The sequence below is a fragment of the Periophthalmus magnuspinnatus genome, chromosome 12 (genome assembly GCF_009829125.3).
Source record: "Periophthalmus magnuspinnatus isolate fPerMag1 chromosome 12, fPerMag1.2.pri, whole genome shotgun sequence".
NCBI lineage: Eukaryota > Metazoa > Chordata > Actinopteri > Gobiiformes > Gobiidae > Periophthalmus > Periophthalmus magnuspinnatus.
The window spans coordinates 10,503,706-10,519,102 of NC_047137.1; the positions used below are offsets into that span (position 1 = coordinate 10,503,706).

The window sequence follows — 15,397 nt, forward strand, 5'->3', positions numbered from 1 at the left end:
ACGGCTCTGTCTGAGTTTAGTCTGAGATGCAGAGGAGGAGGTGTGTGAGGAGGCTAGTTAATATGCATTATGTGCAAAAACACTAAGAAATCACGGTTTATAGACTTAAAAACCCCAAAGGAAACTTGTAGGTCTGTAATCTATGATGTAACAATCTGGGTAAAATTGCAATGGCATTATTATCTTAGCAAAAAAAACAATCTCCTAAACAGGATTAATAAAACCAGCATGAAAAAGATAAAATACAACCCTTGTATGTTCCTTAGAATGTTATAAAAAAAATAAATAAATAAAAAATAAAAAAGCAGAAAGCAGTATGTAATTTTGACCATAGCGCTAGTAATTGACTTTCTAGTGAATGGCTTTGGATGAAACATAACTCTAATATATAGCATAGACTGTATATATAAATGGACGTAGCTAACACGCTTGCCGCTGTTTTCCAAATAGGAAGTGAGAACTCCAACTCCAACTTCAACTCCAATTGAATTTCTATTGAAAAATGGTGCAGTCAGACTCGTTATTTTGATTTTAAAATATTCATATTAACTCGCTCTACATAATCCTGGTGTTTTTATTTAACTATTATGTCTGTAAATTAAGATATGAACCTTAATTACAGACAAATCAGGTGCCTTCTTTCCCCGAGGTCTGTTCCTGTTAGCGTTAGCAACAGGTTTGATTGACAGCGTTGCTATGCGCCTTGCTAAACTAAAAATGTTTCCAGGAAGGGGCGAATACTTTCAAAAAACTTGCTCCTGATTGACTTTTTGTCTGTCTATGGAACTCCGCTCGTAATTTAGCTAGCCTTAATTGACTTCTTATGGGTGAAGTCGAAAATTATGGATGATATCACACTCTTTCAGTCCACTTCTGTATACACACCAAACAATTTTCGACCACAAACATAAGCACCACTAACTCTTTGCTACTATTGTGATGTCTTGATGCAATGACGTGACTAGCAAACAGCAGTAGTGACCGGAACCAGTGTTGTTACATGCAGCTGTCCAGGAGGAGCGCCAGAGAGCCAAAGAGAAGGCGGAGAGCGAGGTGGAGTCGAGCGGCTGTGCCAACGAGGACATGCCCGTGGAGAAGATACTGGAGGCAGAGCAGGCTGTGGAACCCAAGACTGAGACCTACATCGAGACCAACCTGGGCATGCCATCCAACTCGGTAAGTTTATCCATTTAATTTTTAACCAATGCTTTGCTTTAAGAGGATTCATGAGCAATTTTAGCGCTGCCATGTTATTGGATTCTTGTGCACCGCAATAGGAGAATAGGTTGCGTTCACGTTGTAGAATTCGATGGCCTTATAATTTCAGATGGTGGGCAGGGGCCTGTGTAAGTCTATGGGAGATTTATTGTGTTTGAAAGAAATAGCCAAACTTAAGATCCACAAATGTTGAGCCCTATCATTATTTATTAGGGATTTGGACTACAAACCTGCCATATTAGTCATATAGTTCAAAGTATTTTTAACAGACAACAATGGTAAATTTGGTTACATTTTATATAGCGCTTTTCCACCTTCAACGCACTCAAAGCGCTTTACATCAAGGAACACACACACAAACATTCATACACCAGTGTACACAGACACTGAGGGTGAAATAGGTTAAGTGTCTTGCCCAAGGACACAATGGCATTATTCATCTGTGAGAGCTGGAATCATTCCACCAACCTATGGGTCAGGGGGTCTGACTGCTCAACCAATGACGTTTATGTCGAGAGCGGGATTCGAACCACTAACCTTCAGATCAGTGGACAAACACTTAAAACTACTGTATTTTCCATACTATACGTCGCTCTGGAGTATAAGCCGCACCAGCGAAAAAATGCACAATAATTAAGAAAAAAACAAATATAAGTTGCACTGGACTCTAAGTCGCATTTTTGGGTACATTTATTTTACAAAATTCGATTGCAAGAACAGACATTTTATCTTTAATGTTCTTGCAGACATTGAAGATAAAATAGACAACAGCAGGCTGAATAGCAGTATAGCACACTAACATAACACATTTATTTATTCAGCTACATGAAGCCTAGACAACGAACTGAATACATGTCTGGTATGTTAATGTAAGGTATCGACAATTAATCAGATAACTAAAGCATAAAAAACAAGCTAACAAGTTTACTCCCGATCTCACTCCAAATCACTAAATCCATTGAATTCTTCATCCTCGGTGTCGCTTCTTAACTCCGTCAACTCCGGAAGTAGATGAAGCGCCACTTCCACGTGGGTGTCATTCTGGTACACAAGCCTAGAGTGCCCTTGCGCGATTGACAGTGTGACAATAACGGTCAGAAAGACATTAAAGGTGCATTATGTAACTTCTCTGGTGGGTGTCAGCTGCCTGCTTGTCTCTATGGCGATATTATTGCTTTGCTTGGTAGGGTTAGGGTTCCACAGTATAGTATTAAGCTTATCTTCACACTAGGAGACATGCAAATGGAGCCACGAGGTTAGATCTGTGGAGAGGCGACATAGTTCACAATCACAGTGCAGGATTTTTAAGGTATTGCTTAGATTTACACTTGCAATTGATTAAATGCAGAATGTTTAATGCCATACTGTGGAATATTCTATAGGAGGAGGAGGAGGAGGAGAAAGAGAGAAATTGCATTAGTAATGCTTTCACTTTGCTGAGAGGCAAATTGGTCTCATGCTGTTGTAGGCGATAGGGACAAAGTTGTGTTTTTCATCGTTGCTATGGCTACATCTTCCGCCTATGGACTTGTTTGCCAAGGCTATTGTACAAAACATGAGGAGAACCATAAACCTTTCACTAATATAATAAAGATGAATGCTTTTCAGATGCACAACATATGATTTCACTTCCAAGCTATCCCTGCCACATTCCCACCATTGTAGTTGTAATTTTTCACCGATGCGAGACTCACTTTGCCATGCATTGTTCAGTACACAATGTCCACTCACTCTTCTCCATAGCACACTTTCTACCGGATTTAATGCTCTCCGCAAAGCCAGATCTTGAAGTGCATCAGTCATCACGAACAAATTGTACCCATTTTTTCTCCACGTTATTGCAAAAGTATTTCTGTTCAAATAAGCACCTGCTGCTCTCTGCTGGTACAATCCATTTATATGTTGTTAAAGGGGCACTGCTGTTCAATGGAGGTGACCAAGTTTAGAAATGAATCAATTACTTATAATAGATTGGCTTTCTCATCACCGGTTTTGTGAGGATCTTTCCCCATTCCAGAGATATAGTAGTTTGATTCGAATTGTGTTGTTGCTATAACAACGGAGGACAGTTACCATGCCAAATCATTCAGATCAGGAAAGTTGTATTCTCTCATTACACCACTAGATGAGATCTGTCTGAGAGTGTGCCAGCTTGGGCCTGACAGAAGAAGAGAGAGCCGAGAGCGCAGACCGCAGTAATGTAGATAGCATCTAGTGGTGATATGTGAGAATACAACAGGGCCAGGTCTACCAATCTAACTACAAACTGGGACTTTAAGGGTGCACTATGTAGCGTTTCTTGCCTGCGAGTGTTACAGAGCTGACCTGTAACTTGGTAACTTGTGGCATCAATAGCGTGTGTATATAGAAATAAGTATAAGTAGGTGCCATACTGTGTAACATTACAGGTAAAGCAATGACATCACAAGGGAGACAGGCTCTATTATCTTGAAACTCATCCAAAATACTTGTTATGTTAAATAATCTTTAAGAAAAACAAACCTCTAAACTAACAAAACTTGTGTTTTAATTCAGCATTTTTGCAGTTTTCTGCGATCCAATAATAGCGTCAAGTGAATGAAATCCAACTACCGAGGCCTAACTGGACATCTCTTGAACATCCTGCTAAATGGATGCCCAAGGTTTATTGAGTAGCGTGTTTCCATGGCAACATAACAACGGCGTGTGCGTCATGCTAGCAGACAAGATTATACATAGTGACTAATCGTGCAGGGAGAACATGGGAAAACAAGCTATTTTAACTTAAGTATACGGCCTTTCTGTAGTGCTGTCTGCTATTACGGGCCTAGAAGTACTCAGCAAAAAGATCCATAATTTAGACCTGGTTCATTGAATGTGAATTTAGGGAAATTGGAGTGTTTTTGAAGGAGAAAAGTGATGCACACTGATTGAGAGAATTATTTCAAAGCAATCTTTACGGGACCTGAAGTTATTCTCGTCTAGTTAATGCACAGAGAACCATACAAATACAGAAGGTGAAATGTGTATAGATGTAACTCTACCGATTGTTAAAACATGTTTGTTATATAATTGGTTGGAGGGGGAAAACATGGGTCGACTGTGGGTCAGTGGATACGGCAGCTCGTATTAAAGGAATTAATCAATCAGTATCGCTTTATTTTTCCCTGAGGAGTAATTTAAGCACATTGAGCAGTAAAATACAATAATATTTGACAAGCTCAAACAAAAGTCTCAGTGTAGCTTAAACAGGTTAGGGTCATCAGATTCAGTGTCAGGACAGTCGGAGGGGTGTAGCATCCCTCAGGACAAAAGTGCATTGTGTTGCAAAAGTTGAATTGTTGTAAAAGGTTGCTACTATTTCAGAGCTAGTTAGTTACCATGCAGGGTCACAATGGATAAAGAATGAACAAGCTGCTCAAATCACACAATCCAATAGTCCTTAACTTCTGTCCTTTGAACTGTTTAAGCTGCATTTCTTAGTTGAAATCACAAAACATTAAGCTAAAATGTAAGATAGACATTTTAAAAGTTTACAAACTGCTCAGTGTGCGAACCAGTCTGCCACAAGAGCAGCCACTTGTGCACTGAAGCTAACACCCAAATAGGTGTGTTAGTTTCAATGTATTTAACCCCATCAGACAGATATAAGGCAGCGGATGAGCAGCAGTGTGTAAGACTTTTATTTTAAAAGTCACAAACTTGACCAGTGTGTTTCACCAATGATTTCCAAATCAAACATAGCTTTTACTAACAAATGCTGATTAATTACAAAAACATTGGTTATCTCGTGTATTTATGTTAGATTTAGGTCTTTTTGTACTCAATTACACTTACTTAGTTACATTTACTTAAGTGACTAGAAGTGACAAAATCTTTAAGTTGACAGTATTAAGTGATTTGAACATTTGTGTTTCTTGCATCACTCCTTCAGATATGATTTGTCAAATTTTTGTGTCAATCCTTTGAAAATACCAGACTTATTTAATGTTTTCTCCTTCAAATTCCATTAACTTCAAATTAAAATCAGATGTTACAGATGTCCTGACAATTACCCTTACTTGAGTAGTACATTTCCCAAATACTTTTCAACTCCTACTTGAGTCATTTCTTAGACCACTCCTTCATACTTTTACTTGTGTAGTATTATTTGGAAGCAATGTTACTCTTACTTGTGTACAATTTTGGCTACTCTACTCACTTTTGCATGTATTGAGAATGAGAAAAACTTGTATACGTCCTCGATCTGCAGGTTTAGACACTTGGCAATCCAGGTTAGATGCTACGTACAGTTCCTTTAACCACCAAAGTCAGTATTTAAAAAAAAAAAAACAACTTTATTTGACAGAACATACCAGACGTTCTCATGTAGAGGCTATCCCGAGCTCCCCTTAGCAGTTAAAACTTTATACAGATAGATGCATTTCAGATTAATGGCGGTTGACATGACATTTATATTGTGCTTTCTAAACTATTTCTGGAGCCTTCCCACCATTGTCTCCATAATGAGTCCTAATGCGTCCCAGATGTGGAGAGGCCTGTGCATATGGCCCCTGAGTAATGCCATAACTTCACATGGTATGGTCTGCGTATTTCTGTGATTACTTTACTCATAAAAGTCTATTGGGCTATCTTCAGAAAAAAAATAAAATAAAACAAATAAATAAATGTTTCCTTCTATGCTGTCAAAGGGAGACATGTAAGCAATAACTGTAGATGTGAGTATATTGTTTAAAGGGCCCATATTAAACCGTGCATATTTAGGCTCTTTTCTCAAACACTCTATTCCACTTTGTGATGTCATGTGGTAATACAGGAAGTGCTCCACTGTGTTTTTAAACTCACCCTCACTAGAATCATTTGGATCATTTTAGCCCTGGAATTGCCAATCTCTACTGAACTAAAGGTAAAAAAAAAACACAAAAAAAACAGCTGTCGGCTTGAAAACTACTGTGTCATGACATCACAAGGTGGAACAGAGCATTTTGAGCTCTGGAGATGTAGACAGACAGAATAAAGGGTTACGCAAACACGTGTGAATGAATTAAAACACAATTCCAGGTATGTTTTTGATGAGGTAACAGCATTATAACATGGCTTAACGCTCATAAGAGTCAATTTTATGTAGTATTGTACCTTTAATTATGGAAATATTACTAATTACTAATGCAACTTCTCATACTGGACTGTAGAAATAAAGTTGTCATACAAACTTTAAAAGAATAAATAACTACAGCTAGACTATGTAACTTTTCTGGATGGGGGTCTGACCCTAGTCTCCATGGAGATGTTAATACTTTGCCTGTGTCAGTTTTACAGCTAAAATAAATGCCTGGTGCTTATCTCCATAGAGCTAGATAAGTGTAATGATATACTGTGGAACATTACAGGCAAAGCAATAGTTACCTAGTGCACCTTTAATGCGTCCTGGTGTGTTTAGATTATAATTCAAGTCTAGTCCTAGTTTTAAAGGCTCTGCTCTGTCTTACCTTGGTACAGATTTATTGTATAAGCAGCTCTTAAAGTCAAAATAAGTCTGCTGTGTCCTGTCTGCAGCTACTAAGAAAGCATTTTATTGCCCGATATTTAAGATTCATTAGCATGCTAGTTGTTGTTAGCTTTACCTCTCTCGGAATGTTGCGAAAAGCTTATAAACTCATCGATGTGAATAATTAGGATGCTTTGAATTAGTAAGGCATGTGCGGAATACATCTGGACCACTGCAAACTGTTTAAAATGAACTAGTTCTGTTTTTCACATTTTTAAGACAGTAAAAATGAGGTACAGCGCCTTTAATTTTGTACTGTATTAGCCTTGGTTTAATCCTGGTTTAGTCACTCTCTTGCTAATAAAGTCACCAACTTTCCCAACTACATTTCTACCCGTACTGCAGAAGTGTCTAGCATAACAAACTCATCCACCTACAGTACTTTTTCCCCCCAATCCACTCCTGTACTTTATAACACTTTTATCCGGTTAGACTTGAGCTGTCCTCTCCTCCTCTCTCCCTCTTTCACCCTCTCCTCTTCCCTCTGGACCCGAATGGAGCTTTTGGTGTAAAGACCCTGGTTCGCTGTTGAAGTCCCCCCCTTCTCTCTCCTCCTCTTCATCTCTCCATCAGTATCAGCTGGCCACGGGGGCGCGCCGGAGCATGAATTATCCAACACGCAGCCTGTTCCCTGAAAGCATCGCGGCCCCGTAAGCATTCAGCTCTGTATCCGAGCGAGAGGAGCTGCCTGTCCCGTGAAAGGGAGGAAGAGACAGAGAGAGGGAGGGGGTGTCATGGGAGGAAATGGATTAAAAGAGCCAGTGCAAAATCAGGTCTAAGACTAGGACTAGAATACGACGCTAAATCTGTCGCTAAATGAGGAGTTGCACAACTTTTACTGGTGTAGGGTCGACCACCTGCTCGTCTCTATGGAAATTGTGTTGTTTTGCCTGGATGTTTTATGATATAACGTTAACTTACTGATACTGTGCAGTGACATCACTCTGGGTGGGTGTGGGGTGGGTGTTACGCAGCTACCATGGTGACCCAATGCACATATCAGCAAACACAGCCTAATAACCAAGTCCCTCTCAAATAATATTAGTGTAACTGTACAAAATCCGCTCACCTGTTCTACTTCCAACTAAGTAAAGTCTAAATTGTGCGAAGATGAAGCTCAGATTAAATTCTAGCTTGATTAGCAGAGTTTCAGACAGAGCAGTGCCTCTTTAGTTAGATTCACCCCCGCAGGGAATTTTGATGACATCAGCTGCAAAGTATCACTTGATATTTTGTGGGTTTGCCTCTCCACAGATCTGACCTGTAACTTGGACAGGTGACATCTTCCTATAGATACACAAGTTTTATGTCATAAAGTGGAATATTCCAGGCAAAGCGCACGCATCTCCATGGAAACAAGTAAGCAGCAGACCGCCCATCAGAAAAGTTTTATAGTAAATGTGACTGATGGTTGATTACAGGGACAATCAAAAGTAAGTAACCAAGACTTGATCCGAGTTTATCGTTAAAGTGGGACTAAGGCTCAAATTACCAAGTCTAATGAGAATTAAACCGGGTCTAAAAGTGACCAAAACCAGATTAGACTCAGGATAACCACTGAACTAGGATTACACCTCAGATAACCCAGTCAAAACGAGGATTAAACCAGGTCTAATCTTCGCCTAAACTAGGTCTAAACTAGGACAAAACCAGGTCTAAACCAAGACTAAACCAGCGCTAATCCAGAGTTAACCAAAACTGAACCAATAATTAATCTCTAGAAAATGTGAAGGACAAGAGCTGTGTCCTGTGAAGCTGTGATCGAGAGCTTAGAAGAGGAGCGAGGGGTAATGTGGGAACATGGAGGGGCTATTTTTGGTGGGAAAGATAGAAATGGTGGAGATGAACGCACGGACACTGCATTGGGGTGAGTTAGGAGGAGCAGACAGGAAACCATGGGAGCAGCTCAGACACATTAATGCTTTGTCATATCAAAGTGCCCCATGTACTTTGATACGACAAAGTGGTGGTTACCATGAAGTTATCAAGCGTGCAAATACTCAAAGGAACTGGTTTTAAGCTTAAGGATGCTGCACCAGATTTTTACTGTGTCTTTCATTCCATGGCAACAGAGTGATTGGCTGTTCTTGTGGCTACCTGGCTGACCCACTGAGCAGTTTCTGAAACGTTTTGGTTTTTAAGCTCAGTTTTTAACATTATATGGGATTTTAACCAACTATGTGCATTTAAAAGGACACAGTATGGGACTGTAGGATTGTGTGTGAAATTGTGTGTTTTTCCTGCATCCGTGGAGAGCATTCAAGAGGCTGGCTAAGGAGATCGCAAAGGAGCTAGCTATAGACCTCTGAGATGCTACACCAAATGTTGCATCAAATTTGGCTAGAAGACCTTCCAGAAGAAATACCTCAAGATCCTCCAGAGGAAATACTTCGAGGGAATGCACCATTTTATCACCAACCAAAACAACAGGGTGGCGAGTGAGAATGAGGCTTAGAAGAGGGTTTCCTCTTGTGTTTGCCTGGCTCCCCCTGGAGGTTGACTGTGATGCTGCAGGTCCAAAATTATTCTTCACTTACCCTATGAACATCTGAATATCCTAATGATTCACCATGATGAGTTTATAAGTGGTTTCCCCAACCCTCAGGGACCAGAGCAGAGTTTTGCAGTGCACTTTATTAAAGTAAAAATGTTGCCTAGTTGTTTGTAGTTTTTAATTTTGATAAAGTTTATAATATTACTTCCTGGTTTGACATGGGCAGCAGATATGACATACGTAGGTGGTTTCAGATGACATCATAACATTCTATAGGGAAATAATATTTAATACAGACAGGGCGCAGCTAAAATGAATATTGTTAAAATGCAGCTGTATCTAATCGTGGCTAATCGTGGGTTTAATCGTGGCTGTTGCCCCCATCTGGGAGTATGACATCATCACATTCAATGAAAACCACCAATTCCGTAACTTTTACCTAGCAACCATAATGTAAACAAGGGCCAAAACATCTACATTAAATTACACAATAGTTCTGATTTGACTTATTCAAATAGATGATAGCTCAAGGTTAAGACTGGAAGAAAAAATTGTTCCTTGATTGAAAATTATTCCTACATTTTGGATGGAATTTTTGGTGTTTATGACATCTGACTACTTCCTGTATTTTTGTGCTTTTTCCCCCCACAAACCATTTAACTGATGTAAAAGTATGACAAAGATTTACCACATGTACTATCCCACCATACCAAGAAACCAAGACCCCCCCCTGCTCCCCCCCGCTGTGAGTCCTTTCAGCTCCACTGCCCCGTGCCCTGATGGAAGCATAGGGCCCGGGTCATGAGTGCTCAGACTGAATGGGACCACCGCGGCTGCCCCATGTCTCAGGCTCACCGGCCCTGCTTATCTCATGGTGACCTAGAACAGGAGTTAAACAGGCACGAGTAATGTGGGCACAGACTGAGAGGGAGGAGGGGGAGGGAAATGTGTGTGTGTGTGTAATTTTCTGGTACAACACGGCAAGGGAATGGGAATGTCGCTGGATAGAATTTAAATTGGAATCTCATTTTTGTAGTTTTATGGTTTTAAGTTGGTTAGACTTTGTGAGTTTTTTTTATTTCAGGCTGATTCTATTGTATTTTTCTGTTTTGTTCAGGTTTTGTTTTTGTTTTTTTTCAACCAATACTAGCCAGTTGGGTCATAAAATTTTACTTTTAAATTGCAATTGGAAAAAAAAAAAAAAAAATCCTTTGGCATATTTGACTTAATGGTGGTGTAAAAAAATATAAGACAAGACAAGAGAAAAAAATTCTATATTATATTCTTAACTTGAATGTGTCTCATTTTGCACACCAAACCTAAAATACCCAACTTAAAAATGGTAATTGTCGTATATGGAAATAAACATGTAGTAGTAAGGAAGTGTAATAGGGAAATGGAAGTGCAATACAACAGATTTTTTGTTTGTTTGTTTGTTTGTTTTTTGTTTGTTTGTTGCATCCATGCATACAAAATGTCCTGAGTCTTGTACTACATCCCAAATTATATGTGGCTGTCAAACAGGAAATAGCTAGAGTAAAGATATTTGGCATACAGATATTTGGCAAACTCACAATTCATAAAAGTTACCTTGCATATGTGCTGCTGCCCTACCACTGAGTCATGTAACTATGTGTTCATTTTTCCATAGATTTGAGCAAAATTAGTCTTTCCCAAGTACAGATATATTGTTTAAGCAGCTGTACTGTGTACTGTCTGCTTAATTATGAAGCATTTTATCATATGATAATCAGGAAGAGTGTGTTAGCATGCTAGTTGTTGTTACATTTAATGCTTTAACGTGATGGTAAAACTGCACTCTGGTCTCTGAGAGTTGTGAAAAGCACTTAGAAACTCATCATGGCGAATAATTAGGATGTTCATAATGTATAAGGTAATGAGGTATGAGGAAAAAATTTGGACCAATGCAAACTGTTTAAAATGAGCTGTTTTTCAGGAAAAATCAGCAGTAAAAATCTGGTCCACCACATTTAATTCTCAATTTAACCAAAGCAAACTATTTATACATTTCCATCCAATTGGCTCGTCCGATGCTGCCAATTTCAAAAACCTCTTACTAATTTTAAGGCATTTATTTCGATACTATTTTCTACATCTTTATATCAAACCATTCCCGAGACTTCCTTTTGACGACTATAATCTCCATGACTCATCCCTCCTGTGCAGTACTGTACACAGCGCTTCTCTCCTCCTGCTTTTAAAAGTGGGACAGTCCATTTCCATAGCGGCTTCCTTCACTGTTGTCACGCTACTACAGTCTGGCTTCGGCATAATGAAAAATTGAAGGATTGAAAGTCTTTGGGCTCCTGTTCAGGAGTGATGAAAATTTGATGGAACAGTGTGCAAGCCCGGCGTTCCGCAGTGTAGGTGCTCATGTTCCGGCCGTGGTAGTATTGGGAACGGAGGGACAGACGCTGATAAAAATGCAATGATTTGTTTTGGGACAGTGTAGCAAAAGCAGTGTGGAAGGGAGAGATGTATCACTCCATGCTTGTTTGGTGTCCTGGGAGAGGCAGGCTGGGGGTTTAAAAACTGTGTAAAAGATAACATGCATATTTTAGTGGTTATTTCAGGCAGTGTGCAGGTTTTTGTTACTCTGGCTTAGACCATGGAGTACAACAACTTAAAAACACATTTTATTGTCCTCGAAATGTGTCCTTTGCACTTGACCCTTCTTTCAATGCCACTGGAGCAACCGGTCAGGGGCTAGTCTTGGTCAGCAGGACTACCTTAGCTGGACAATTTTACCTGTGGTTAGTACTCGTTTAAAAATGTACATAAACAGTAAAAAGTAAAAGCAGATTTTGAGATCTAATGAAGCTTCAAATGTAGTGCTTCTGATACAGATTTGCCCTGAATTTTGAATTGATACGTGCTCCCAAATGTAGTAAAGCAAAAGTAAAATGGATCCACTTTAAAATCTACTTAAGTACAGATACATGTATACTTTTACTACTTTTACTTTGTTACGTTCCACTACTGCTTGTGGTGCATGGTTTGGGTTGGTGTGGGAAACCGAGTGCCCGATGGAAACCCACCCAGACACAGGGAGAACAGTCAAACCCGGGTTGTGAGACGAGAGTTATAACTAAAATATGCACAAAAATACATTATGGGTGCCCGCTGCTTCCAACAGGTAGCCCAGAAAACAACAAAGTTTACTGTCTCTTGAGAAAATATCTGATATTAACAAACCCTTTTTAATACTTGGCCCATATAAAATTTTACGATCTTCCAAGTAAGGGAGATCTGGGTCACTATTTTGGGGTGGTATTTGGCTATTTCGACTTGCCATGTGGTTGATATAAAGCAATAAACATAAATTATGCAATTTTGCACCAATTCTGAATAACATCGCCAGATTGCATTGGCAGGTCAAGTAAAATATCATTGACATTTTCAGACCATACGACCATATTGTGAACAAATCTACGTTTTTAAAATGCACAGGTGAACCGAACCCCTTAGAAGTGTAAGATTCTGTCTGCATGCTGTGTAGTTCTGAGATAGTTTGAGGTTTAAAGTTCTGATCACACATAGTTAAGTAGGCCTTTAGTCGTTTACTCAATTAATCGGTCGATGGAGTCTTAGTCGACCAAAATGGGCATTGGTAGACTGATAATTTTATTTATATTATGAAGATTTAAAAGGGACAACAGCAGAAAGGAGAGGTTAGCGAGTGAGTGATTTGGTATTTTGACAACGGCAGATTAAACTCAGATTCACAAGTTTATGTCTATCTTTATATAAATACATCATTTTCCTAGTACTTTCTGCGTAAATACCTTTTCTTTTTTTTTCGCAATGCAGTCTTGTGAGGGTACTTTGAGTCAGATGAGATAGAGATACGAAATAGTTTTGAGAGCTTTTGCCACGTCTCCTTTTTTAGTCGATTGATTGATCTGCAGGACATGTCTTCAATTGACCAAGAATTCCTTAAGTCGACTGCAGACCTTTAGTCAAGGTTTGGTTAAGGTACACTGTATTGTCCTCGTAGGGAAATGTATCCTCTGCATTTGACCCATCTATCAACGCAGCTGGGAGAAACTGTCAGGAGATGTGAGCAGCTCAGTACCTGCGTGGGGACCCAACTTCAGATCTTGAGCTGGTCTTGGTCAGGACTACCTTAGCTGGACGATTTTTACCTATTTTGCATGTATTGGGTTGATAGGGAAAACCAGAATGCCTGTAAAGAACCCACCCAGACACAGAAAGAACATGCAAACTGCACAGAAAAGCCCAGACGATCCAAGAATTGACCACAGAACCTTGTTGCTATGAAAAATGCAATCAGGCAATGGGTTTTTGTTCATATTAACCTAAAATTTGACCACACTCATAAGCAAATTCTTGATAAAACTATACAGAGGGTGTCCAGGAACAAGGATGCATGGATAAAAAATCAAACCAGCTCTATAATTTTAAGCGAACATAATCCATTGTAAACATCGCACAAAATGAATTCAGTCCTAAAACAAAACTATAAAACTAAGCCAACATTTGACACTGGGAGTTGCATGGAAGATGAGCTTAAGTCTCCTGATTGTTCATAAAAGTTGAATGAAGATCCCAGCCTTGCGCACACTGACCTGGTTTCCCCCGTGTCTCTGTCTCTCTACCCACATGTGAAGATAGCGAGCCCACTATCTCTGCTCCAGCATCTCACTACTGTATTTACTGTCTCAATGACGCGCTTAGCAGGGATATAATACACAGTGGATGCCGGGGGGTTTAAGAATTGGAAAACTGAATGGATTGGATGGAAACGTTTCAGGTTTTTATATGGTTATACATATTGAAATGTATAATTTGCCTTTCTACAAAAACATACCTCAAGTTGTGTTTTGTTTCATTTTTAAATCCTGCATATTTAGGCTGAGTTCTTCTCTCAAACATAAAACACACTGTTCCACCTTGTGATGTCATCATGTGGTAATACAGGAAATGCTCCACTGCGTTTTTAAACTCCATACACCTTCACTAGAATCATTTGGATTATTGCAGCCTTGGAATTGCCCATCTCTGCTGAACTAAAGGTAAAAGGTCGCTGTTAACTTGAAAACTGCCACTTCATGACATCACAAGTGGACCAGAGCATTTTGAGCTTTGGAGATGTAGACAGACAAATAATAAAGGGTTACTCAAACATGAGTGAATGAAACAAAACACAACTCCAGGTCTGTTTTTGAGGAGGTAACAACATTATAACATGGCTTAACGCTCACAACAGTCAATTTCTCATAATATAGGACCTTTAATGATAAAACATGCAACATATTCCCTTAATTTTTCAAGTAACGGGTTTGTTCTCATGACGCTACTCAATGTTTCTAATGTCACTGAAAACTTCTCTTTACTTCTTCAAAACAACTAAAAAAGCCTGTTGCACTGTCCCCATCTCCCAAAATGATACAGCTTTTAAATATTTATACCACTTTTGTTTCCCTCTTCCACCTTAACGTCTTTCTCAAAACAATGGCCTCTTTGTGCTAACTTTTTGAAGAGTCCTCTACTAATCTGTGGTAGTCTCTGCTAGCTTCAAACTGTCCAGGGGGAACAGAAGACAGGATCACACTTCGGCCTGAGCGCTACATAAAAAGCTAGCATGCCTTCCTCCCTTTATCTCATGCTAATCTACTCTAGAGACCTAGCTGTTGATGTGGTGATCCTGCTAGCTTTTTAGCATTGATCGCAGGGCTTTAGCTGTAGAAGTTAGTGGGGGAGAAGTTACTACCTGAGGAGTTCACTTTGGGATAGTCAGTAATTTTGTATGAATTATGCATAAAAACAATGTGCATTGTCTTGCATTGTTTACATTTGGGTTTTGCTAGCTCAGGGGATGTTGTTGAATAACTTGCTAGAGATTGACGGCTTTGTAGAGGATTTTTGAGGGATTTTTGGAGTGCGAATGAACCGGAGGCAAGATGACCCACGGGAGTGAGCGACGCAGCAGGGTACCCCATCGAGAGAGCCTGATTTTTGGGGGGGGGGTTGGTGTTCGGTGGTGTGGGTAAACAATGCATCGGCTCCAAGGAATGACAAACAAAGGTGGTGTGTGTGCTGCTAGCAGATACTGACGTCGTATGCTAATAGTGTTGTCTTTGTCTTGTACCTTACCATCCCCAAAGTCACTAAAA

General features: G+C 39.6%; 1 protein-coding gene across 6 annotated transcripts in view; it reads left to right on the plus strand.

Annotated features, from left to right (window-relative positions):
• rxraa (retinoid X receptor, alpha a) overlaps positions 1-15,397 on the plus strand; it is a 221,505-nt gene that overhangs the window by 190,710 nt on the left and 15,398 nt on the right. For 4 of the 6 annotated variants that reach the window (XM_033976212.2, XM_055225681.1, XM_033976216.2 and 1 more), the window contains exon 6: positions 992-1,176. In XM_033976212.2, coding sequence (XP_033832103.1) covers positions 992-1,176 — 185 coding nt within the window. The remainder of the gene's footprint in view (positions 1-991; positions 1,177-15,397) is intronic. The other 2 variants (XM_033976215.2, XM_055225682.1) reach the window with 1 other exon arrangement.